Here is a 26089-nt window from a genome sequence, read left to right as displayed (position 1 = left end):
CTTATTTGTCCCCCCACTTGTCAGTCTTGGTCGCTTTGGACCTTCTGCATCTGGCTATCTGGCACATGATAAATGTTCAGTAAATACTTGCTGAGCAAAGTCAATCCTCATACAAGCCCTGAGAGGTACATGTGATTTCTTTTGTTTATAGATGAGGAAACTGAGGCTCAGGGCAGCTTACAAAATTGTCTCATGTCACACAGTTGGTAAACGGTGGCAGCCAAAGGATGCTGAGTCATACCGTCCTTTGCCCCACCACGCTGCCCAGTCCTGTGTGAGTCCGGGGGAAGGAAGGACCGGAGAAACTGTTCTCACCAGGACGGCCAGTTTCCTAACCGCCGCGTGCAGTGGGCTCTCCAGCACGCGCTTCCCTGAGGTCTTCAGGGTTCCCCCTTACCATTTGTGATGTCACGTGCCATCTCCGTGTTCTCACTCTCCCTCTGACTGGTCCTTCTCAGAAATCCTCATGGGAGGCCTCTTCCATCTCCCCGTCTGACATTGACGGTGTCTGGGCTCTGTCCTTTTTCTCTCTACGTGCTCCCCTGGGCGTCTCGCTCATCCACCCGCAGGGGAATCCTCGGCTGTAGACCGAAGTCCCCCCACTGGACCCCAGGGCTTGTATCAAACTGCGCCCCACACACTTCAACTCCAACTCCCGGTCTGTCCCCCAAATCCACGCCCCAGCTTTACTGTTACCCCACACCATTTCCCCTCTGCTCCAGCCCTCGCCCCGGAGCTTCCACCTCCAGACCAGTCTTGCATCCACTCTGTGTTCTCCACCTCCTCTGCCACCCTCCAGTCTGGGTCACCCGCCGGCTTCCGCCCGGCTCACTATCACAAGTTCCTACCTGGCTCCTACGCTCATTTGTGTCCCCTTTGATGTGTTCTTTAACTAAGAGCCAGAGTAATCTTTTAAGAAATTTTATTGACATATAACACTCATGTAGAAAATATATAAATCATGGCTATAGCTTAAAAAAAAAATGTCCCAAGCTGGGTACGCCTGAGGGGCCAGTCTCCAGATCAAGAAGGAGATTGTTACCAGCTTCCCAGAAGCCTCCCCCCCAGCACCTCTCAGTCACCCCCCACCTCCACCTCTAGGGCAACGAGTCTCCTGGCTTCTAACAGCACAGATTAGTGGGCCTGTTTTTGTACTTTAGAAATAGAGTCATTCAGCATATATCAGCATGATCTTCCAAAAATGGAGACGAGAGCCTGTTGAGACCTTATAAAAAACCCTCCAATGGATCCCCACCACCTCAGATTAAAGTGCAAGCAAAGTGTCCCAGCCTAGAGGGCTCTCCCTACGCCAGCCCCATCCACCCTTCACTCTTGCAGAGCTTTCCACCGCAATGGTGGCTTGGGTACCAAGCTAACTACGTTACTGTTGGGTAATAGGTAGCTGAAATCACTTCAGGTGATGAGCTTTGGGGGGTGGGGGCCATTCTCTGCCTGGCGGCTCTTCATTCCCACCCCTCTCTTGATTAGCTTCTACTCCTCTCTTTCTGGTGGCAAAGAATGTCCCTCCTGTTACACATTCTCTTTTGTTCCTTGGAAGCACTGAACCCAGGTTGTAATTACAACCACCATGAGTGTTTTGGGCCCTGAAGCAATCCTGGCACTCAGCGCACACCTGTCACCAGCAAGACAGAAGAGGGAAATGACCAGAGAGAGAGCAGGTTCTCTGTAAATAATGACGGATGAACAAATCAAAGGGAAAGAATAAATGTCAGTGAATGACCCCACTGATAAACTAGGCATTCCTAAGCAATAAGTACGAGGATATAGAGTTATCAAACTGGGCTGTAAATTTGTTGTAGAAACTGGTATTTTCCTTCTATTGTATCTGTTTACCTCCCACAAAAGTTCTGGAGCCATGGTAAGTTACTTAGCAAGCCCCGTAGATTCTTTCACTTTCTTCCGAATTACGCGCAGGGCCAGCTCCATACCAGAACTCCCAACAAAATAATCTCAGTTTGGAAAATTGAACTCTTGGACCCATTCTTGGCTCTTGGTCCTGCCAGGTATTTCTTTAGTGGATAAGAGACTGGAGAATGACTCCTGAGCAGTGGGGGAGGGAGGGCGTTGGGCTGTTCCCCTGGGGCCAGCTCCGTGAGGAGCCCCAGGAGGTTTCACCGAGGACACGTCAGTGCGCTGGGAGGACAGGGAAGGAGCCCTTACCCAGGGAAACCGCTGCCCCGGGGCAGCCTGGGCCCACCCGCCACCTGCAGCAGCTCCAAGACCACCGCCTGACAACCCACAACACACCTGGCCTGCCCAAAGCCATAGTGGAGGTCTCAGAACAAAGCTTCAGGAGTCTGTGAGGGAACCCAAAACAGCGCTTAAAGCAGGTGAGCAGGCTGCCCACCCCACAAGCACAGAAGTGCATGGGCACCTGCTGGCCCTCCCCAGCCAGCTCGCTGGGCCCTGCTCCTGGTCAGCAGGTCCCTCTCACTCTCCTGAGGCTACAGCATTCCAGTTTCCCACACAAATGCAAGATGGGCTGGCTCTGCCTCCACCTGCACCGTGCAGATGTGGGGCCTCCCCTGCAACAGCCTGCTGCTGGCAGACACGCTTTCCCAAATGGGACCATTCCCACACCCCGTCCTGGTCACCCTGGCATTCCCCTGCCTGCCAAGGGACCCAGGATTCACAAGCATGGGCTGTCTTCCAAGACCCCTTGACTCCAAAAGTGATAAGCAGCCCCCTAAAAACTGGGCCCTTAGAGTGCAGGTCCTTGGCAGCCAGGATGAGATGTTAAGGGGGAAAGAAAGACCCAGTGTTCAACCGAGCAGATTGCTCCTGCATAAGAACATCGCCCCACTTCTGCAGTCATTCCTCCCCCTGTTTTCCAATGGCAGGTAGAATGTGACAGACGAAAAGGCTCTTTGCCCAACATTCAAATCTCTATCCCATCAGACACCTCAAGAGGAAGAAACATCCTCCCTGATCACCAAGCTATGAGCACAATTCCAGATTCCACCACTTGCCCTCCTGCAGATCACAGGAGGGTCGTGTAACCTGGTGGTCTTGGCTGCCCACTGATCAACAACAAAGTACCAAAGACAAGGTGGGCAGGACCACATCTCCTAGGGATGACTCTGGGCAGGGAATCGGGGATGTCTGTGCCCCCACATGCTGAGGGCCTCCACTTCCCTCCCTACAGTGCCTGCTGGCCTCCAGCCCCACAGGTGGCCCCCCAGCACTCTGCTGTGACCCCAGGGCTGGTCTCACACCTCTCTTCACCCTGTTGTCTCTGCCTCTGGAACTCACAGCAAGATGCCGAGGATATTCTCTGCCCCCAGCCTCCTTGCTGTGTACCATGGGTTGAATGAAGCCTCCAAAAAAGAGATGAGTCCTAACCCCTGGTACGTGTGAATGTGACATTGTTTGGAAATAGAGTCTTTGCAGATGTAATCAAGTTGAGACCATACTGAAATAGGGTGGACTCTAATTCATTGACTGGCATCCTTATAAGAAGAGGAAATTTGGACACAGAGACAACCAAGGTCAATGGAAGAACACCATTTGACAAAGGAGGCAGAAATGCAGTGATGCATCTACAAGACAAGGAAAGCCAGCGATTTTCAACAACCGCTAGAAAGGAGAGAGGCATGGAATGGGTTCTCCCTCAGAAGGAACCAACTCTTGATTTTGGACTTCTCATTCCCAGGCTCTCCTGTCCACGCTGGCCTTTCACCCGCACCCAGAGGGTCCTGACTGCTCACGCTCCATGAGCACCTCCCTCACACGGACGCACAGACTCCTCCTCCACGGGCCGCACAGCTACAGGAAGCCCACGTACGCTGGATGGGCCTTCCTTTCCCCCATTAAGTCAAGCCTTTTCCTCTCCTTCCTTTCCAAGCTGCCACACGGAATGGCGCCCTGCCTTCTCGCTCATGGCAAATCCTCATAAGCCTTGGGGTCAGTCCACAAGGCACTTCTCCACAGACCAGAGAATGTCCGCACAACAATTTGTCTAGACCTTATAAAGGACAAGGCTCCAGACCGAGATGCTTTTCCAGACTTTTCCTCCTCCGGACTCACTCTAAACCTGTGCCCCCAGTGTACATCCCAGTAAGAGGCCTCCTCCCCCTGCAGGCTTGGGGAGGCAGCCCCAGCCCCTGCCACACGGACGCCGTGCCCACCCCTTCAGTGCATCCCTCTGTGTCTGGATTACGGTGCCTTGCCCCTCCTGCCTGCTGTCCCTCTGCCCCGAGCTCTCTCTGGCCGCCTCCCCAGCCTCCCTGCCTGCCTGACTCTGCATATCACCCCCTGAGGAAGCCTTTCCTTTCCCTTCCCTAGTCACTCCCCAGCTCCCACAGGCACCTGCAGGCCTCTTTGTCTAATGCCATCACACCTGCGATTCCAGGGCAGTCAAGGTTTATATGGGGCACACCCCTGAAGATCTTGCTTAGTTCAAAACATGCTGCCCGAGACTTGCCCTGAACTGAATGCTGGGTCTCCCTCTGACAGCTGAGATGGCGCCTCTCTCCGGCAACGGTGCGGACACAGTGCACAATCCCCTTGGCCTGCCAGCCTGGACAGATTTTATAAGATTATCAGTGTGTATGCGGGGGTAGGGGTGGGGGGTGGGTGTATCACTGCTATTTTTGCCCAGAAAGAACATCTGAAATAATATGATGAGCAAATATTTATTGAATATCACTCTGGACCAAACACATTCAGGGGAGGCCAAGGGCCAAGCAGGGCTGGACCCCCTGTGGGAGCATTTGGTGATGAGGTGAGGCACATGCACACAACAGAGCAGCTGCTCTCACGGTGACACTACCCAGAGCAGCCACAGAGTGACGGTGCCAGAGGGGTTCAGAATGCGGGAGGGGGAAGAAGAGGGAGAGGTCCTTGCACAAGTGAGGCCGGAGCTGGGGTTTTCAGAATGGGTGGAGAGGAGAAGAGAGGTCCTCCCAGGCCTAGGGGAAGATCCACTTAGTCTGAGAGCGTTCTGGGCAGGAGAGAGGAGGAAACCAAGTCAAGAGAGGACTGGTGCCCGAGAGGAGCCACAGAAGTTTATTGCCATCTGGCCATCACTGAAGGCTTCTGAGCAGGGACAACACGTGTCAAACACTTTAAAAGGTTAACCTGTAACAGGCTAGAGGCGAGGAGGCCATGTAAGGTCTTGGGACAAGGCAGAAAAGACTCCAGTCGGGCGGCGGCAGAGACCAGGGGCCTCAATGGGAGAGACACTCGGGGGAGGCGATGGGCTGACTAAGAAGACACAGAGGATGGCGAGTGGGCACCTGCAGACCAGGGGAAGGGGAGGGCAACGTCAGGGAAGCAAGGAGCTCAAAAGGCGAGGGGAGCTGGGCGAGTGGGGGCAGGCGGATTGAGTTGGTGGGCAGATGGATTGGGCTGGGGAGACCCATGGAGAGGTCCAGGGAGGCACGGGGCCTGGGGAGGCAGAGGCAGGGGTGCAGCAGGGGACACAGGGCTGACGTCCATCCATAGAGAGGAGCCCCCTGAGGAGAGAGGGCAGGAGGTGGGAGCGGGGTGGGGGTGACAGCAATGGAGAAAGGGCCAGTAGGTGGCGTGGGGGGTGAAGCTGGCACCTCCTGGCCACGGAGGGCAAAAAGGCCAGTTCTCTTCAGCCTTGTAAACAGCTGGTGACAACTTAAGTCACATACCTGGGGAAGGAGGTGCAGGGGGCTGACTGGTGATGGCATTAGGAATGGATTCCTGGGTTTTAGCCTACTCAGCAGGTGGCTCTAGGGAAAGACAGTCTCACTTCTGCCAATAGTCAACCTCACACTCTGAAAAAAAAGATAAGAACCCTTTTGGGTCATATGAGATCCAAGGACCAATCCCCCAATTAACATAGCAATCCAGTAGCTACACGTGGGGCTCTAACATAAATCCCCTTGGGCTTTATGCAATGTTGGAGCTCCTTGAGCAGACTGCAGCTGGTGGGATATGTCTTGTCCCATTATCTCTGCCACCTTGCGCCCCTTCTCCCTGGGGCCAGAGCCCCAAGGCCCAGTGAGACTCCACACAGCTGCATGCTCCCCATAGTAAGATGGAGGGCTTAATTCAAACAGAGCCCCAGGGATACCTGCTAACGGAGCTGCGCTGAAATTAGCAAGAGAATCAGGAGGACAAAGTCTCCATGGCTTGACCGATGCTGGAGCACATCTGAACTCTGACGTTTGAGAGATCAAGGATCTGGAGCCTGACAGGGCTGTTTGGTTTCTAACAACATGTATGATTTGGTCGCATCTTTTGTCTAGTCATTACATGGGGAGGAGTCTGCCCACCTGGCCCCCACCCTGCCCCTCTCCTGGGGGGTGGGCAGCTTTATCACTGGAGGCTGCATCAGGAGGGCGGGGGGGTCAGGCTGGCTGCTTGGTCTTCTGTGGTCGCCTCTGGCCAGCACATGGCCTGGCTACCTGTTTGCCCCAGGAGCCTCTGTTCCTGCTCTTCTCTCTCCATCCCTTCAACTGACTCTCGGCCTTTTCCAGACAGGGCTGCCCACTCTGTGGCCTCACCGCCCTGACTTTCCTAGGTGTCTCCCAAGGGTCTCCTTCCTCCCTGCCCCCTTGGCCTGCCTCGCTCCTCCCCCACGCTGCAGGTCACCGAGGAGGGGATAGGGGAGGGAAAGAGCCGCAGGGTCTGGATAAGGAAAGCAGGGAGACAAGACAGGGGCTTCAGGCAATACCACAGAAAAGCTTGCTCAGGTCCCAGGCTGACGTGAGAGGAAGAGAAACATGCAGAGGTCAAGGCAGGAGGTCAGCAAAGGCATGCTTGCTTCCTTCCCATCAGAAAGCCACGTTTAGAGGACAGCGACCAGAACATCCTCCCTGGCACCCACGCCCTCCTGCCCTCCCACCCCTCCACCGCCACGACCCCAGGGGGCAACAACGGGGTGGACCACACTGATCACCCCCCTGCTGGGAGGGGTCATCGGAGCATCCAGGTCTTCTCTGCACTGTGAAATGTCTGGCTAAGGTGTGGGAAATACAGGCAAGAAAGAAACACAAGCCGATTTCTCAAATTCCCTGTTTACCTACAGTATTTAACTTGAAGCTATAAATAGAATTAGTTAGAACACTCCTGACCTCAGCTTCCCAGGACATTTGCCATTTCCAAACTATTGGGGGGAAAAGAGACTGAAATGGAACTCAGCCTGGCATAGAAAACCTGTGTGCCCAGCACCCCTGGAGATTCTCTGAATTCCAGTGTGTGGTGGCCACTCCTTTGCTAAGAAGGCTCTGCCCTCAGCAGCCTCCTGCCTCTCCTGTCTCTGGGCCCAGAGGCAGATCTCAGGGCTTGAGGTTCACAGCCCCAGGCTTTTAGCCCCAGGTTACAGCAGGAAGCTCTGGGAGGGCTCCCCTGGCCAATCTAGGGTTCCCCCAAAGTCCCTCCCATCAGTTACGGTACCTATATTACAAGCTCATGTTCCCCACAACCATTTGAGTTGAATGCCAATTACTTCCTGCCAAACACTTTCACAAATACTTTGGCCATAAGAATATCACAGCTGCCTCAGTGGCCTCTGCATGTGAATCAGTGCTCCAAGCTGTGCTCGCTTCAGAGCAGCTGTTCTCCAACTTTAGGGGACACCAGAATTGCCTGGAGGGCTTGCTGGGCCTCACCTCCAGTTTTCCCTTCAGCAGGTCTGGGATGGGGCACAAGAATGTGCATCTATCACAAGCCCCCGTGGGATGCCAATATTGCTGGTAAAGGGACCACACTTTTACTTCAAGAACCACTGCCTTAGCCTCAAGTAGGCCTTCCTGAGCGCTAACCTAAATTCTTTTTTCTTGACATCTCTTTCTTGGAAGTAAGGCTAAATCTCTTGTGCAAATCCATTCTATAAAACCGGGCAGCTAAAGAAAAGTCTTTGTGGTAAAATTGAGTCAATCCCTTGATTTTTCTGTATTCCCCTTGGCCATCTGGCCATCTGGGCCTGCGGACTCCTCAGGCAGTGACGGTCTGACTGCAGTGCTTGTGGGGGCCAAGAGCATCCCACTGGTCCACTTCTCAACTACTTTGAACACTCCACACTGCCTCACCTAGAGTTCTTGAAGGCAAATGCCAGGGAACGTGGTTTCATCATCCACACCTGGTTTGTTTTGGCTGGGGTTTCTACCTGCAGGTTTCAAGACTCCCGAATGAAATCATCAACAAGCATCTTTAGATGGGGAAAGATTAGCTAAGCAAATATTTGACGCCTACAAGCTACAGTCCTAGGAACAGCAGACGTGAGCTCACCCACCTTGCCAACACTGCCGGTGGATTCACGTCTGCAGCCCAGGGGCCTGTGACCTTAGCAGGGGGTCACAGAGGACACATCGGTAAGCAACATAAGGAAGGGGCACCTATACACTGGTGATATGCTGGGTGTCTGATCTGTGTGTGTGGTTCTGCAATCTGTGTGGAGGACGGAAGCAGACCATAGTCATGGGATTCCCAACTGTGAGAAGGAGCAGAGAGATTGCCCCCTTCCAGGCCTCCTTGCAGAAGCTCACCCAAGCACACCTTCCTCCCATCAGTGACTCTGAAAAACTACCTCTGGCCCCCTGCCTCCCTCCTTCTAGGGTTTCCTATTGCCTGGTGGTGCTCACCACTCCTGGAGTCTTCTGTCTGCAGCTGCCACATTCTGTCCTGTACATGCCTTGATGTCGCTGCCCTTGGACCCTGTGACAGTGTTTTTGATTTGGCAGCTTGGCCAGGCTGTGGTCCCCAATTATTCAGCCAAACACTAATCTGGGTGTTGCAGTGAAGGGAGTCTGCAGATGTAATTAAAATACATAATCAGTCGTCATTAAGTAAGGGAGATTACCCTAGATAATCAGGGTAGGCCTGATTCAATCAGTTGGAAGGCTTTGCAAGCAGGGCTGCGGATTGAGAAAGGTGAGGAGGGAGAAAGAATGAAAAAAAAAAAAGAAAAGAAAAGAAAGAAATTCCCCTGTGGACAGCAGCTTTGGCCATACCTGTGACTTCCAGCTTGCCTGTAATCATCCCTTCCAGACAGCCTGTCCTGTGAATTCTCGATTTGCTTAACTAGCCTCCCAAATTGAGTAAGCTGACTCTTTGTAATGAATCTCTTAATACATAGACATACATGTGAGTCTGTGTGTATCTTTTACTATTTCTGGTTTGGTTGAACCCTGTGTTAGACAAAAAATAATGGCCTCCCAAATGCCTACATCCTAATCCTCAGAACCTGTGAATAAGTTGCATTATATGGCAAAAGGGTTTTTGCAGATGTGATTAAGTTATAGATTTTAACACATTGACTGCTGCACTAGAAAAAAATTTTTTTCCCCTGGGGTCACAGTGTTTTATTATGAAAATAGAATAAAAACTTCAAAAATGAAATGATCCTTTCTTATTTAATGAAAATTTTGTTATTTTTTATTGTTTTCTGTGTGTGAGTTACATGCAACTCACATGGTGCTAGAATCAATTTTTACACTGCACACCAATTGAGTTGTATGTGACTCACGACTTTCTTACTTAATTTGCTTTGGAGAATTGAGTCTTCACATGCTTCACGAGGTCCTGGACTCAAAACTAGTGTGAGTTAAATACAACTCCCATGGCAGTTAAAGTGTTAAATTAGGAGACTGGGTGGTCCCAATGTACTCACAAGGGTCTTATGAGAGGGAGGCAAGAGTCAGACAAAAAGATAAGAGGAGAGAGTTCAAGGTGCTGAACTGCTAGCTTTGAGGACGGAGGGAGGGGCCTTGAGCCAAGGGATGTGGGTGACTCTAGAAGCTAGAAAGCAGAAGCTGGAAAGGGCAGGGAGACAGATTCCCCATTAATGCCTCCAGAGAAATCAAGGACTTCTGACCTCTAGAACGGCTAGACAGTAAACGTGCTGTTTTAAGTCACAAGTTTGTGATAATAGGAGACTGATAAAAACCCTGACTCATAAAGGTCCCTTCCCTCTTGCCCACTGCCCTCTCCCTGCGGCAGGACCACACCTCTTCCGCGGTGTCTCCTTCAGTCTGTCCTCTTCCTTCCCATGAGAAGTCTCATTGTCTGTCTGCTCAGCCCTCCTTCTGAGAGCCACTCTCCCCTCATTTTGGGGAGGGGACCCATTCAACCGCATGGCTCAAGGAGATGCCACCAGCCAGAGTGGCTCAGGGTGGGGCACATGACCCTGATGAACCAATCAAAATCAGTTTGCTTTTGTCAAATTGGAGACTTTCCGAAAAAGGGCAACAGGTGCTCTCTGGTTGCTGACAGCGACTCAGCACGAAGACAGAGGTTTACAAAGGACGACAGTGACCCTGACATTCACAGAAAAGTAGAGAGGGTGAAGTGAGCCCAGCCGGCCTCCAGTGCACCTGCCCAAGTCCTCCACACACGGCTGAAGAAGTTCTGCTTGATTATTAGGATTCCCTTGTGGATTCCAGATATTAGTCCCTGGTCAGTTTTAGGCATTACAAACAACTCAGTCTGCCATGCCTCTTGCTTTAGATATTCTTGTCTGTTGTTAAAGTAGATAAATCATCTTTTTTCAGATGGCATTCTTCTGATATATCTTCTGTCCCTTGATTTTCAACCTTCTTATGTCCTATTGTCTTAGACGGTTTTAAAAAGCATTTATCTAGATTTTATCTCTATGTTTTATCCAATCTGAGATTCTGTAGCTCTGAAATGGTGAGAGTAGGCCATTTTCATGTACTGTAATTTCTGATAAATCTAGATTTCTATCTGCCTCATTGTATTGTGCTCTTATTTACTATGGAGTTTATTTTTGGTTGTTTTATTTTTTTCCTTTATTCCCCCTCTCCTTTCTAACCTTATAGTGTTTAATTAGGTTTCTTTATTCTCCCTTTTACTCTCTTCTGCTTTAGAAGTTATACATTCAATGTAGTTTGTCTTAATAATTACCCATATATTTTTAAATTGTGGCAAAATACACACAAAATTGGCCATCTTAACCATTTTTAAGTGTACAGTTCAGTGGCATTAAGTACATTCATATGTTGTGTAATCATCATCATCATCCATCTCTAAAACTCTTTACATCTTGAAAAATTGAAACTCGAACCCATTGAACAATAACTCCTCAAACTCCCCTCCCCCAGCCCCTGGCAACCACCATTCTATTTTCTGTCTCTGAATTTGACTACTCTGAGTACCTCACGTAAATGGAATCATACAGTATTTTGTCTTTTTGTGACTGGCTTATTTCACTTAGCTAATGTCCTCAAGTTTCATCCATATTGTCACATGTGTCATAATTTCCTCCCTTTTTAAGGCTGAATAGTATTCCATGGTATATGTTGATATATATCTGGGTTGCTTCCACCTTTTGGCTATTGTGAATGTGCTGCTATAAACATGGGTGTACAAATATCTGAGATCCTGCTTTCAATTCCTTTGGATATGTACTCAGAAATAGAATTGCTGGATCACATGGTAATTCTACTTTTAATTTTTTGATAAACTGCCATACTGTTTTCTGTAACGGCTGTACCATTTTACATTCCCACCAACAGTGCACAAGGGTTACAATTTCTCCACATCCTTGCTAACACTTGTTATTGTCATAGTTTTTGTTTTGTTTTGTTTTTGTAGTAGCCATCCTAATGGGTGTGAAGTGATACCTCATTGTGGTTTTGATTTTTATTTCCATAATGATTAGTGATGTTGAGCATCTTTTCATGTTTGTTGGACACTTGTATATCGTTTTGGAGAAATATCTGTTCAAGTCCTTTGCTAATTTTTTAATCAGGTGTTTTGTTGTTGTTGAGTTGTAGGAGCTCTTTATATAGTCTGGATATTAATCCCTTATCATATATATGAGTTGGAAATATTTTTGCAATATTCTTCCATTCTGTTGACTGTCTTTTCATTCTTTTGATTGTGTTATTTGATGTACAGAAGTTTTAAATTTAGATGTAATACAATTTATCTATTTTAACTTTTGTTGCCTGTAATTTTGGTGTCATATCCAAGAAATCCTTGCCAAACTCAATGTCATAAAGCTTTTCCTCTATGTTTTCTTCCAAGAGTTTTATAGTTTTAGGTCTTACATTTAGGTTTTTGATACATTTCGAGTTAATTTGTGTATATGGTATATAAGGTAAGCATTACCACACCATGTAGATGATATAAATTCTGTTTCTCAATCCTATGTGGTACAGCTTTGGGGTTGTAATTTCTCAGAGGAATTTTTTCACCCAGAAGTCCAGCCATGTACAAACCCCTTTGCTGTCCCTGGGCTGGTGGGTGGAGTTTTATTAGTTCCCCTTTCACCAAGGGCCCCAGCTTTGTGAATGTGTCTGAGTTTCAACTCCCAAAATCATCTTTGGTACTTGTGTGATTACTAAAACCCAATCACCATTAGGAGCTCCTTTAGGGTCTCTTTACGGGTTTAATCACACCATGCACATTTCCCCCTTTTCCTCCTCGCAGGGTCAACTGATACCTTTGTTGTTCTGGTGTTCAATTCATTCTTCATTTCCTTCTTGCAAGCTCAGTGATGCATTTAACTCTCTGGTGTTATTCTATTTAATGCAGCATCTCTAGGTATTTGTTGCAGGAGGGGTTCCCCATTATGTGAACCTGCCATGCTGATGGAAACCATAATTCACTATAGCTCTTTATGGTCCATCTTATCCCATCTAACTACAGCCCGTGGAAGACAGGGACCTTGTCTGATTCACAGTTGAGTGCTTCACACAGAAGTTCTATGTGAGAACCATGAAGCTGACTTGTTAAAATTCAGAGTCCATGACATCAGATGTATAAAGCAGAATCCAATTGTCTCTACCATGTTCTTTCTCATAAAACCCAGTTCTTTTCCCTCTTATGTGACGTGTTTTGTAACTTTGCATTTATTTGTGTATCTGTTCACTGTGGATCTCACTCATGAGGGCACAGCAAACTCTGCTTTGTTCATCTCTGGATCTCCAGTGGCTGACGGTAGACGATCAATAAGAATAAATGAATGAATAAATGAGTCTCAGGCAGCCATGCCAATACCACTCTTGGCCTCAGAGTTCAGAAACCCTTGTGGTTTACAATACTAGCAGAGTGCTGCCTTGCAAAGGGTGGGTGGTCAGTCAAGGCTCATCGAATGACTGGGTGACAGCCCACCCAAGGATGCTGCCCACATCCTTCCAGGCATAAAACCCCAGGCTCGGGACCAGACCCCCAGCCAGCACCTAGCAGATCCCATCCCAGCCTCTGTCCTCATCACTTCACCCTCGGGCCCACTCTTCCTATCTGGTGAGGAGCCGATCAGATACGCTTCTTTCTCTAAGATGTTTGGCCAAACCTCCAGCTTAGGGCTAGATTCCTAAGCTCTGAGCCAGCCCCTGGGAGTGGGGACCAGAAGAACAGAGAGGGCCTCCTGGACAGAACTGTCAATCACCCCAGAAAAGGAAAGACGTCAAGTATTGTTATCTGATTTTGCTTCCATTTCTGGAAAGCAGTAAGACTCAAGTGCAATAATGGATGTAAAAATGCATGGGGAGCAGTGACAGCACTACAGAAACGGTCCTTCTAGACAACCCCATCCTCCTGGCTGCAATCCCAGCCACATTCTTGGTCCGTCTTCAGCGACCTGGAGCACCCACTTCTGCCTTACAATGCATTCCATGCACCACGGTGAGATGTCTTGCTGCACCGGGCAAAGGAGTGTGATGACACTACAGACTTGCGGCTTTTTAATCGGTAGTTTTCTCTAAGTATAAATATAGGACATGTTATTATAGAAAAATGGAAAATATCAAAATTCACAAAGAAGAAAACAGAACCATGTATAGGCTTCCACACAGAGAGAACTATCGCTAGCTAGGGATACCGCCTTCCAGTCTCTCCCTCTGCATGTTGTGGCTTTTAAAACTTCACGTCATCTCCACATATGGTTACCCATCCTGCCTCCTTTACGTCACATTAGAGAAGAAACTCTTCCCCAAAGTTTAAACTATTCTCCGTAAAGCTTTTAAAAATGATTTGTAAATATTCTACAGATGGCTGTCCCGTGATTTATTTATTGTCTTTCTGATTGCCAGATATACAAGTCACATCCTCATTGTAAGTTTCTGAGCAGATGAGTTAAATGACAAAAGGTCGTGCAGCCAACTGGGTTTCCACTTATTCTTTCATTTAGAAATGAGTGTTGCTAGGCCACCCAATTGCCCAGCACCCAGGCCGGGTCTAAACGCGCATGTGCTGTACAGCTGGAGTGTGAGTCTAGGCTCACACTGTGAGAAAATGTGAAGCAAGAAAGGAAACCGAGGAATGAAGACTTTCAGGACCGCCATTGCCAAATTTGTCTTGGGAAAATACAGCAATAAATAGAAATAGGCAGCTCTGTTGTGTCTATCGCTATAAAGCAATGAGGTAGCACAGCTCTGGCCCAACAGTCTGTGGTTTATGGTACAGTGCAGGAACAGCTATGGAGGAAAAAAATATTAAGACGGAATCTGCCAGAAAGCCCCAATTCCAGCTCTGTTGTTGTGTAACGTGGCAGTTCCCACGGGCTGCCTCCCAATTTCCCTATGAAATGTGGACAATACGTACCTCACAGCACAGTGGGAGGGTTGGGCAGATAGTGTTTCTGAAAGGAAACTTGTCCACATTATCTCACTAAATTTGGCACATAATGGGTCCTCCCAAGCAGGGCGCCTAAAATATATTTTCATTCACAACTACATATCCATACACCCCCTGTGTTTTACTGTACATATGTGCCCTAATGAAATGTGCTTCTCTTTGTGATGGTATCTCAGGAAATCATAATTGCTACTAAAAATGTGTTGGTGCCGAGGGAGGGGGCCCCGAATATTTGTGATTTTAAGGCAACTAAAACAGGCTTGACTAACACCTGTCTCTAGTTTTTGTATAATAAATTTTACACGTTTTCACATCGATTCAGTGGGCCCATACTTTTCAGGACACTGACGACTAAAGGAGGAGGCCTGAGCTGCCATGGGGAGGACTTCTGCTGTGCGAGAGCACAGCCTCCTGACAGCAAGGACAACTTGAAAATGCAGTGGACAGCCACAGAGCCCTGTGGGCTCACGTTCCAAGTCAGAGACAAGGTCCAGAGGCGGAGTGGGCCCGGCAGACAAGGCCCTGCCGGTTTGGGCTGGGTGGGGTATGTGAGGTGCAGCCCTGGAGCACAGGCTGGGACCCACAAGGCATGTTCCCGCCAGCGCTGGGCCCGGTGTCCTCTGGGGGGGGGAGTTCTCTGTTGGGCCCTCTGGCAACAAAGCCAGGGAACATGGTCCCCACTAAGCCCCTCTCTCCTTCCTCCAGAGACATGTCATCCAGTTGGGGGTCGCAGGGTGGGCTCGCACCCTGTCCAGGACGCTCTGTGAAAGCTCCCAAGCTCCAGGCGCACTGAGAGCTGGGCTGTGAGCACAGAGGGAGGAGGGGTGGGAAGGAAGACTGTGGGAGATGGGGTGGGCGCAGGTTGGGGCCTGTGAGGGCATCCCAGACTTTCCAGCAGCTGCCACAAAGCCAGAGGCATCCACATGAGTGGTGACCAGGCTGCTTGCAGTGACCAGAGCAACAAGGAAACCTTTGGGATCTGGGATGACAGGAGTGGGGGGCCACACGTGCCCCCAGCAATGCCCACCCTCAGAGCCCAGTTTGGTTTTCAGGGAAGAGTGGCCTGACCATCTGGCTTTCTCTTTCAACCCCGCTGAGCAGTCCCCAGTGACAGGGGTTTCTGGGAGAGGGGAGACAGCATTGCTAGAAACTGTGAGGCGAGTGACCAGGAGGGAGGGGTCCCATTAGGGGAGATATACATGAAAGGGCAGCAGGGCTTTCAGCTCTGCATAGCAGGAACTTGCTAAGAGCCTGTGGTGCCCACATTTGCTGGGTCTGCCTTGTGGTGCATGAGCTCCCCCACCGCTGGAGCCGCACAGGCAGGGGCAGGGACACCAAGAGCATTCCTGCATTATTGAGCAGATGAGCTTTCTCAGCACCTTCTCATCTGAAATTCAATGATTCCATAAACCAGGAAGCTCCATTTTTCTACAGCTCAGTTTTGTCACTGTATAGATTTTGTACAATGATACACTGTAAGTATCATGAAGGCAGGAAACTGGGCGCGAGGACTTCCGTGTAGAAACGAGGGAAAAACGAGCCCTACTGCTGTGCAAGGGCCCAGCCGCAGCATCCTGGCTCGCATGCTCCTGCTCTCAGGAAGCCCCCATTCTTCCCCCATGGGTCCCTGAGGTTCACTTCCATTCCAGGACACTATCCCTGACCCTCCTCGGTGCTGTCCCTGCCCCGCAGTCAGAGGGTGGAAGTTTGTTCTTGTAAAATGTCATAGCGAGGGAGGTAGGAGGGTGACCAATTCATTCCAATTTTTCTACAACTTTTCCAGTTTCAAAACTGAAAGTCCTGTGTCCTAGGAACCCCCCCTGTCCTGGGCAAATGGAGACAGCTGGTCACTCCAGAAGGCAGGGAACTTAGGCAATTGTTTCTTGGAAACTTGGGAGCCTCTGAGGGAGACAGGTGTAAACAGCAGCACCCAGCAAAGGGTGGCAAGGGAGATACCCGATAAATGCTCGTGGAATGTGCGAGGCCCCAGCTCCGACACCAGCGCTCAGCTCCCAGCCGCTTCCCCCAAATGCACCGTGAATCACAGGGAAAGCGGGAAGTTTTCAAAAGAGCCTGAGGCACAAGCAAGGAATGACTTGTACAACAGCCCGAGAAAGTGATCAGTTTAATCACATCCTGCCATCTCCTTGGCAGCCAAGTGGGCAGGAGGAGTGTGGCTCTGGAGGCCTGCTCTCCCCACCCCTGCCTTCCGCCACTGCTCTGCGCCCCAGGCCCAGTGGCCACACGACGTCCCCCAGCTGGCTGTCTCCTGCAGTGTCCCACAGGGCTCAGCCCGAGAATGTTCTCACATCCACACCCCACACACCTGTCCCACTTAAACTGTCCAGGTACCATTCCCTCTGCACCCAGCAAGCTGGCTGGGTGAACTAACCAGATAAACTAGTTCCAACTTGAGGTTTGCCTGTGTTGTGTTTCCCAAACTCAATTCACGCTGCCTGGAAGTCCACACCCAGGCAGACATGAGCTAGACACACACAGTTTCCTGGAGCATCAACGTTACTCCAAGATTGGGGCAGGGGAGGAATATAACATTATTTGGAAACACATAGATTGTGGAGGATGATATAAAATTCACTTGATTTTAAGATAGAATATATCAAAGAGATGTAATACTCTGGGTTAGTCAGGCCACATCCCAGACACCTCCCCTCTCTTCCTTGTCCTACCCCTGTGTAGAGACTTCTGTATACCCGCTAGAATTCAAAGCCTCTTGGTGGGGCAGTTTGACAAACACTAGCTCAGTGCAGCCCTCTCTGATGATACCTATGTTTTAACTGAGGCCCTCTGTGTTCTAGGCCAGCATCTCCCATCAGTGTTGGATGGAGCAGTCTTCAGAACATAAATAAGAATTACTGAAAATCTGACAAACAACTGTTTAGTCAAATTTACAGCAATACACAGGGTCTAATGAAGGTTTGTAAAAAAAAAAAAAAAAAAAGAATTACTGACGTTCGGGTAAACAAAATGAAACTTGTCATTAGGTCTCTGAGGTTCCTACAGGACTCAGGTGCACAATCAATCTCTAGAAGGTTCTGAAGGCAGGGAGGCAGCCCTGGTTGGAGGACAGCATTGCCAAGTGCTGACCAGGCTGAGTGTCCCAAAGGTCACAAGTCCAGGGGTCATCGCTCCTGGCTGTGCCCTCAGGCTGTGCCAGAGCCTGCAGTGTTTCCCATGTGTCTCTAGGTTTTCATCCAGCAGGGCAAAGAGGCAGGAAAGACTCAGGAAGAGGGCTGCTCGCTGGGGAGGATCATCTCACCCCTCAACCCCTCAGTGCAGTCAGACTTCCCGCCTTGGTTTCATTCTCCACCCCCGGGCAAATTTAATCCATCCCAAACAGTAAGACCCACCCGGGGAATCAGGTCCTCTAGACTGAGAGAGCTGCGGATTGATCAAGACAACCTGGCTGCCTTTGCCAGGTTTCATGTCAGGTCTCCTAGTGAATTTCAGACCCACTGGCCTTGCTCCTAGTCTCATCTCAATCAGCAACTTAACATTGGGAGATAAGAATCTGAGAATCTGGAAGACCCGAGAGATCACTGAGCTCAGGCCCAAATATTCACGGATGAGAGAGTCCAGAACTGAAAGGTGTTCTCTGGTCATGGAAAGAAGGGGGGTAGGGAGTGAGACGACCAGGGTAGGAATGCCTGCTTTGCTGGTTACTGGATATGTGGCCTTGGATGAGCCTAGGTTTCCTTGACTGTGACATGGAGGTGCGGATAGCTCTCTGGCAGGGCTGCCGTTAAGATTAGAAAATATTTAGGAACAAATGATTTAAAAAACCAAGTTCAAGGGAAAAGACATACCAATCAGCTAAGGCCAGAAGAAAAGCTGGAGCACATAAATACAGAAGATCCCACCCAGTTACCAAAAGCAAGCTTTTGCTCTGTCCTTAAATATTCCTAAAAGCCAAAGTAGTAGAAGTGAAACTGGATGGGTTATAAAATTTGGTATCCATAAGATAAACACATACCATTGTGGGATAAAGCCAAGCATTTATCTGACTTCAAGACTTGCTCTACATTATTCACAATAGCCAACACATGGAAACAACCTAAGTGTCCATCAACGGATGAATGAATAAGGAAAATGTGGTAGACATACACAATGGAATATTATTCAGCCTTTAAAAAGAGGGAAATCCTGTTGTGTGCATGGATGGATCTAGAGGACATTATGCTAAGTGAAATAAGCCAGGCACAGAAAGACAAATACCTCATGATCTCACTTACATATGGAATCTAATAAAGTTGAACTTATAGAAGTAGAAAGATGGTTAACAGAGGCTGGAGGTGTGGGGAGGGAGGGAATGAGGAGTTGTTAATAAAAGGGTACGAAGTTTCAGATGAACAGGAGGAAGAGGTTTTGAGATCTGTTGCACAGCAGGATGACTATAGTCATAACATGTATTATATATTTCAAATAACTGAGTGAGTAAATTTCAAACGTCTCACCTTAAAAAATGATAGGTAAGGCCAGCTTCGGTGGCTCATACCTGTAATCCTAGCAACTCTGGGAAGCTGAGGCAGGAGGATCGCTTGGGCTCAGGAGTTTGAGACCAGCCTGAGCAAAAGTGAGACCCCATCTCTACAAAAAACAGAAAAAATTAGCCGGGAATGGTGGTACGTGCCTGTAGTCCCAGCTACTCAGGAGGCTGAGGCAGGAGGATGGCTTGAGCCCAGGAGTTTGAGGTTGCAGTGAGCTGAGCTGTGATAACATCACTGCACTCTAGCCCCGGGCAACAGAGCAAGACTCTGTCTCAAAAAGAAAAAAAATGAAGTGATAGATATGTTAGTAGCTTAGTTAGCTTGGTTTAATCATGCTATATTGTATACATACATGAAAACATCACATTGTCCCATAAAATATATCCAATCACGCCAATCAAAAAATATTTATCAATAAAAATAACACTAATAATAAATTTTGAAAAAAGGAAATATTTTGAAATTTTGAAAAAATTTTGAAACAAAAAATTGCTCTATAGCTGCAGTAATCAAGACACAGTGGTACTGGCAGAGAGATATACACATAGATCAATGAAACAGAATAGAAAACCCAAAATAGACCCACACAAGTATGGCCAACTAAGTTACAACGAGGGTGCAAAGGTAATTCAATAGAGGAAGGGTAGTCTCCTCAACAAATGGTGCAGGAACAATGGTATAGCCATTGACAAAAACCGGAACATTGTCCTAAACCTTACACCTATACAAAAATTAACTCAAAATGGAACATAAATTTAAATATAAAATTAAAAACTTTTAGAAGAAAATGTAGAAAGAAATGTAGAAATGTAGAAAGAAAACATTCAGGAACTAAGGTTTCATGAAGAATTCTTAGACATGACACCAAAAGCAGGATCCAGAAAATTAAAAGTTAATAAATTAGAATTCATCAAAATTAAGCTTTTTCTCTGTGAAACACCTTGTTAAGTAGATGAAAACAAATAACCTAGAGACTAGAAAAAAATATTTTCAGACCACATACCCAACAAAGGACTTGTATCTAACATATATAAAGAACTCTAAAAACCCAAAAGCAAAAAAAAGAAAAAAGTTCAATTAGCAAATGAAGAATATATATGAGCAAACATTTCAAAGAAGTGAAGATACAACTGGCAAATGAGCACATGAAAAGATGTTCACTATCACTGGCCATTAGGGACCTGCAAAGCCAGACCATGTCACTACAGTTCTATTAGAATAGTTGAAATAAAAAACAGTGACAATACAAATACTGACAAGGCATCAGAACAACTGGGTCTCCCACATATTACTAATGCAAATGTAAACTGGTTTGATCACTCTGGAAAACAGTTTAGCAGTTTCTTTAAAAAACTCAACATGCAAATACCGTGTGACCCAGCAAACACATTCCTGGGTTAAACACAATAAATACAGAGAAACGAAAATGTATGTCCACACAAAAACCTGTACATAATTGTTCATAGCAGATTTACTTGTAATAGTCCAGAACAGGGGGGAAAAAATCCCAAATGTCCTTCAGTGAGTGAACATTTAAACAAATTGTAGTATATCCATACCATGGAACACTACTCAGCAAGAAAGAAGAACAAACTATTGATACATAAAACCACTTGGATGGATCTCAAGGGCGATATGGAATGAAAAAAGCCAATCTCAAAGGCCACATATTGTATGATTCCATTTGTATAACATTCTTGAAATGACAAAATAGTAGGGACGGAGAAGAGATTAGTGGTTGCCAGGGGTTAGAGGATGATAGTCAGGAAGGGAGGGATGTGACTATAAATGGGTTAGCACAAGAGAAATCTTCGTGGTGATGGAATAGTTGGAAGTGGTGGGGTGGTGGCTACACAAAGCTGCACCTGTGATAAAATAGCACAGAACCATACACACACTCGATAGCAATGTCAATTTCCTACTTTTGAGTTTATGCTGTTATGCATGATGGAACCACTGGCAGAAACTGGGTGAAGGCTACACAGGACCTCTAAGTACTAGTTTTCTGATAAATCTATAACTGCTTCAAAATAAAAAAAGGTTTTAAAGACTCAAAATAAATCATTTTGTCTAGTACTAGGAATTCAGCTGACTTTCTCCCCAAGTACCCCAGTGACAACCATCTGTGTTGATCCTGTGGGATGCAAATTCACACAGCTATTTCTTCACGTCATTCCTCAACAGAAACTGAGACTGGAATGGCCAAGTGCTTGTTAGTGAACTTCACAACTTCAGAACAGGGGCCAAACCAGCCCAGGCCCGTACAGGGCTTGTGCTACGTTCCACCACAGTGGGCACACAGACGGGTTCTCCGCAGGCCAGCGCCTCCACTGGCAGGTTGAAGGAAGTGCTGCGGGTGGTTAAAGCCATGGGATGGGATTAAAAAGACTAAGCAGGGGGTGTGAAGAGGGAGAATGAGGAGGGGGCGAGGCCAGGGGACCACTTATATTCCTCTGCATACACCCTGACCCATCACACAAGCAAACAAAAGAAGGTGAGAGGAAGCCAGCCTCCCATCCCAACATCCCGACTCCACTTCTGGGTCTTCCAGAACAGAACAAAAAGGTAGTCAATGCCACAAAAAGAAAGAGATGAAATGAGCTATCTATATTGTAAAACAGAAGCCATTCTTCCATTTGCTATGTCGGCATCACCAGGAGAGAAAATGAAAGCTAAGAGGGGCTTTGCACATCATCCAGGAGAAGGTCTAAGCGACCCACCCGACCCCACCCCACTACTTCCTACAAGCAGGCAAGAGGGGCCTCTCAGGAGGCAGACACCCAAGAACAGAATGATGCTATCACAAATGGTGGGGGAACACCACCCCCGGGGAGGAGTGGGCATATCTTCATTCACTGGGTCGGTGAAGGCATTCTTTGGCCCAGCGGATTCTACTGAGCATGTTTTCCTCAGCATGAATCAGGTTGCTGGGATGTAGCACTTTGCTCTGGAAACTGAGAAATTAAGCCCGAGATGCCTCCCCCCAGTTGGGGGTGAGAAGCCTCAGGAAGTTACGGGCACGGGCCACGACAAAGAACTTCTCCCTCATTTTTGGTCCTCCTCGGGCAGAGTCACCAGGGCCACTCCAGCTGAGCTGTGAGGCCCTTCCTTCCTTCCCAGGGTTCTTCCCCACCCCCGTCCCACGGGGATGCTCCCACTGACGGGGTATACATTACCTCACTGTGCTGGGGCCTTGCGTGTGTAACTTCCTGAAATCTGGGCAGCAGTTACCAATCGACCACTTCTTCTGTAAGATAACCTCAGCTTGGCCCCAAACGAAAGTTCCATTTTAAGGAGAAACAAATCTCTTTGAGGCTTCCAGGATAAGTTGCTCAAAGGCTCCCTCCTGTCAATAATTCCCGCCCCCACAATCACTAAAGGAACCTGTTTTTAATTTAGCATTCTGATTGTTGGGCTGGTCTCTGCTTCTTACTAACCCTGTCAGCCAGAGGCAACAGAGACTGTGTCCTGACTAAATACGCTTGTATTTACTCCTGCGGGAGAAGGGAGAAAAACTTCACCCCCAGAGCGGCTAGACTCTGTAGGTGAGAGTCATGAAGAGAGAAAGGTTATGAGCCTGTTAGCATGGGGAGCACCCATCCTGCAGCCACCCCAGGTCCCCTTGGTCACGGCTGGGATGTGCGTGTCACCAGTGCCCAGAGGAAGCACTGACCACTGGGAGCAAGCACGAGAACATGCGCTGGTACCCCCACCTGCTAAAGCAGAGCTCAGCAGAGTGCTGATGGTGCTGATGGTGAGGGCCAGGTTGCACAGTGGTTAGGGTCTCCCATGCCTGGTTCCTCTACACTCCACCTTTCTGGTTGTGTGTCCACACACAAGGGGCCAGCCTCATGAAGCCTTGTTTTCCTCCTCATTAATGGGGACAATAATAGTATACATTTGACAGAGAGTTGTGATGAGGATTAAATATAGATAAAATATTTCCATAGTTCCTGGTACATTCTTACAGCTCAATTACTGTTAGTGACTATTCCCATTATTTTGGACATTTTTATTACTGTAGTTTTTCTTAACTAATAACTATGCCTCGTGGAATTGGTAGAACAACAGTTCCTAAATGATGTTTGAATGTGTAGTCCTGTTTGTTGAAGAAAGAACTGATTTCAAATTGGTATCAGTCCCCGAGAGCACAGAAAGGTTGACAGCACCCTTTTCCTACACCTCATTCCTCATAATCCATACGGAGCCCCATGACGTGGGACTTGGTAATGTTACCTACTTTTTTGGTTAAGGACCCTGAGACCCAGGAAAGGCAAGAAATGCTTCCCTGTGTCAGTTATTAAGTGACTAGGATGGGACACGGATCTGAGTCCTCTAGCCTTACCTCCTTCCCCTAAACCACATGCTATGTGGGTTTTTGCAGGAAATGTCCACAAAGCCAATTGGTTAGTCTGTCCCAACAACAAGGAACCTAGAAAAATGGCAGATCCTCAGGTTGGGTGTCCCCTGTTCCCACTCATGTCACAAATGTCCCAAGACATGTGCAGCCCATCCCCTCCTGGGTAAGGGCAGGCAGTCCCCCACCCTCTCATTGGCAGGATGAAATCTCCCTTCAAATAGCAAAGTCCCCAGTTACTGCCCCAGGAGGGAAAGGCTTAAGTGAGTTTAACTAATGGAATTTCAGATTCCAGATTTGCTTAAGACATCCAACCTTGCACCTGGTTTCAGGCTGATAAGTGAAGCTAAGTAGCGGTATCTCCAAACTCCAATCTTAGAATTACTGTGAATCAAATGAGGCAATGATTAAGAGAATCTGATTTTTAGACTTAAGAAAGATTCTTAACTGCTATGAGTACTTAACTCGTTTAGGAGGCCAACTGGCCTGAGCCCAGGCTTCAGGCACGTGTGGTTAAATCACAGGCATATGAGAAATTATCTCATTTTTATGGATTTTCAAAGAAACTGCAGCCATACACATTTATTTTAGAGACTCAGGGAAGGTCTAAATAGATCAATATCATTTGGCATTACTCTCATTGTCAGGAATCTGGTCTGGGACAACTGACCCTCCTGCCGTTCTTGGTGAAAATGGAGGGAGATTGCCCCCACCCTAGCTCCTGCTGAGGCCCCTTTCCTTAGACCACCCAACCCTTGCCCCCCCTCCTTTGCCTCCCAATTCCTAATTAAAAATATCAAAATTTCCGCAATTCTCTGCTGAAACATCTCCAAAACACTTTTAAATGGTGGAACCAAAACTGCACGCAGTGTTCCCATCCAGGTCTGGCCAAAGATGGAGGAGATTTGAGGATTATTTTAAACTATTCCAAAATTTCTGTTTCTTATTCATATCCAACTGCGAAATCGATTCAGCCTTATTTATTATGGTGTGGAGAGAGAGCAGAAGCAGTAGTGGAGATCCCATCTCCACTGGTAACAATCTGAGTAAGTACGTAGATGAGATCCACTCTGACCTCTAGATCCCTTTCTGTTGGGCACATATTATCAGTCCACAGAGACCCCCATCCTCCCTTTGTGTGATCTGGCTACCTTTTAATTGCACCACTGGAGGCTTCACCCAGTCCCATTAGATTGTATGATTGTGGGAGAGCAGCTCTCTGCACCATAATCCCCACCCTGTCCTGAAGGGCCCTGATGCTGTCTCTGCAGCCTCCCACATCCTTGCCACAGTAGCTTTGCCCTCTCAGGAGGTATCTTCCATAGTTCCTTCTGTCTGGCCAGAATGGGCAGAAGAACATGAGTGTGGATTCAACCATTCCAGGTCCTCCTGGACCTGTGAGGGACTGAACGAATGTTTGACCCCTGGGGAAGAAGGTGTTCTCATTGCAACTGCCAACACTCTATATTCTCTTCACCTACTCCCTGTAACTTGCCAGGCAAGAGGCACCTGCTTAGCCTTTCCTGAACAGCGAGGTCCTGCTGCTTTCCTGGGGCCATTTCCAGCCGAAACTGACAGGAGCGTGCAGGCTGGTTGTCAACTTTGGAAAGCTGCCCTCTGAAGGGGGTTCTCTGCACTGCCAGCAGCCGCACGGCCAGGTAGCACAGTCCCCCGTGCTGGCGGGAGAAGACAGCCTGGGGAAGACCATCCCTTCTGCCACTCACCCCAGGACTTCCTCCATGTCTGAGGGACCACAGCCTGTCCCCCCGAGGCGCCAGAGCCCGGCACCTCCAAGCCAATCCCATTAATGAAGTAACTGCCCGCAGGAGACCGAAAAGGTGCTCATCCTGATGCTCTTTTTCAATCAAAGAATGGGACCATTCCCTCACCTAGTATGCCAAAACTCTCTGCCTTGAGTTGCCCCAATAAGCAGTACTACCATGGTCCTGTTTCTTACCCGGACGAGAGCATGTGAGCGCGCGCGCACACACACGCCCCGCACGCGCCCGCCGTCCAGGCGCCCCCTCGCCAGCCGTGCGGGGACTCGGGGACGGGACCCGGAGCGCGGCACCGGAGGGAGCCCGGCGCGCCCGGCGCCTCCCGGCTTGGGCGGACAGACGCAGGCGCCCCGCCGAAGGTGCGCTCGGCGCGGCTCGGGCCCAGACGGCCTCGCGGACTCTGCTCACCTTAATGTTGCCGAAGACGGAGCGGGGACAGCTGCTGGCTCGGCCCGAAGAGGCGTTGCTGCCCTGGGGCGCGCCGGGCTTGGGCAGGAGCCCCATGGTGGCGGGCGGGGGCCGGCGGCAGAGCGGCGCGGGCGCGGCGGCGGCGGCGGGGCCCCGGGCTGGGGGCCGGCGAGCAGGGTCCCGGGCGCCTCGGGCTGATGCGGCCGGCCGGGCGGGCGGCAAGCGCGGCGGCGGTGGCCGGAGGAGGCGCGCGGCGCAGAGACTGAGTGAGAGAGTGCGCGCCCAGAAGTTTTATAAGTGGCCGCAGCCGTCGCCGATGATGAAACGCGCTCTCCCTCCTCCCTCTTTTCCTCCAGTGTCAAACGCGCTGCGAACCCCCGCCCCCCGCCGCCGCTGCCACCCCCTCAGACAGGTGTGACGCCGTGGGGACCCGCAAGGCTTGACCGCCCCGCGAGAAGGTCCCTCCTGCCGGGAGGCGGAGGAGGAAGGAGGGAGGTGTCGGC

The 26089-nt window shown here is 48.9% G+C and overlaps 1 protein-coding gene across 1 annotated transcript in view; it reads right to left on the bottom strand.

The window, feature by feature from the left end:
• The window catches only part of SLCO2A1 (solute carrier organic anion transporter family member 2A1), a 77636-nt gene extending 51911 nt beyond the window's left edge, over positions 1 to 25725 (bottom strand). The window contains exon 1 of the mRNA XM_069473226.1: positions 25587 to 25725. Coding sequence (XP_069329327.1) covers positions 25587 to 25682 — 96 coding nt within the window. The 5' untranslated portion in view covers positions 25683 to 25725. The remainder of the gene's footprint in view (positions 1 to 25586) is intronic.
• Positions 25726 to 26089: the final 364 nt, after the last annotated feature.

The sequence above is a fragment of the Eulemur rufifrons genome, chromosome 7 (assembly GCF_041146395.1).
Source record: "Eulemur rufifrons isolate Redbay chromosome 7, OSU_ERuf_1, whole genome shotgun sequence".
NCBI lineage: Eukaryota > Metazoa > Chordata > Mammalia > Primates > Lemuridae > Eulemur > Eulemur rufifrons.
The sequence above is the reverse complement of the archived record's forward strand: the minus strand, read 5'-3'. Positions and strand labels throughout refer to the sequence as shown.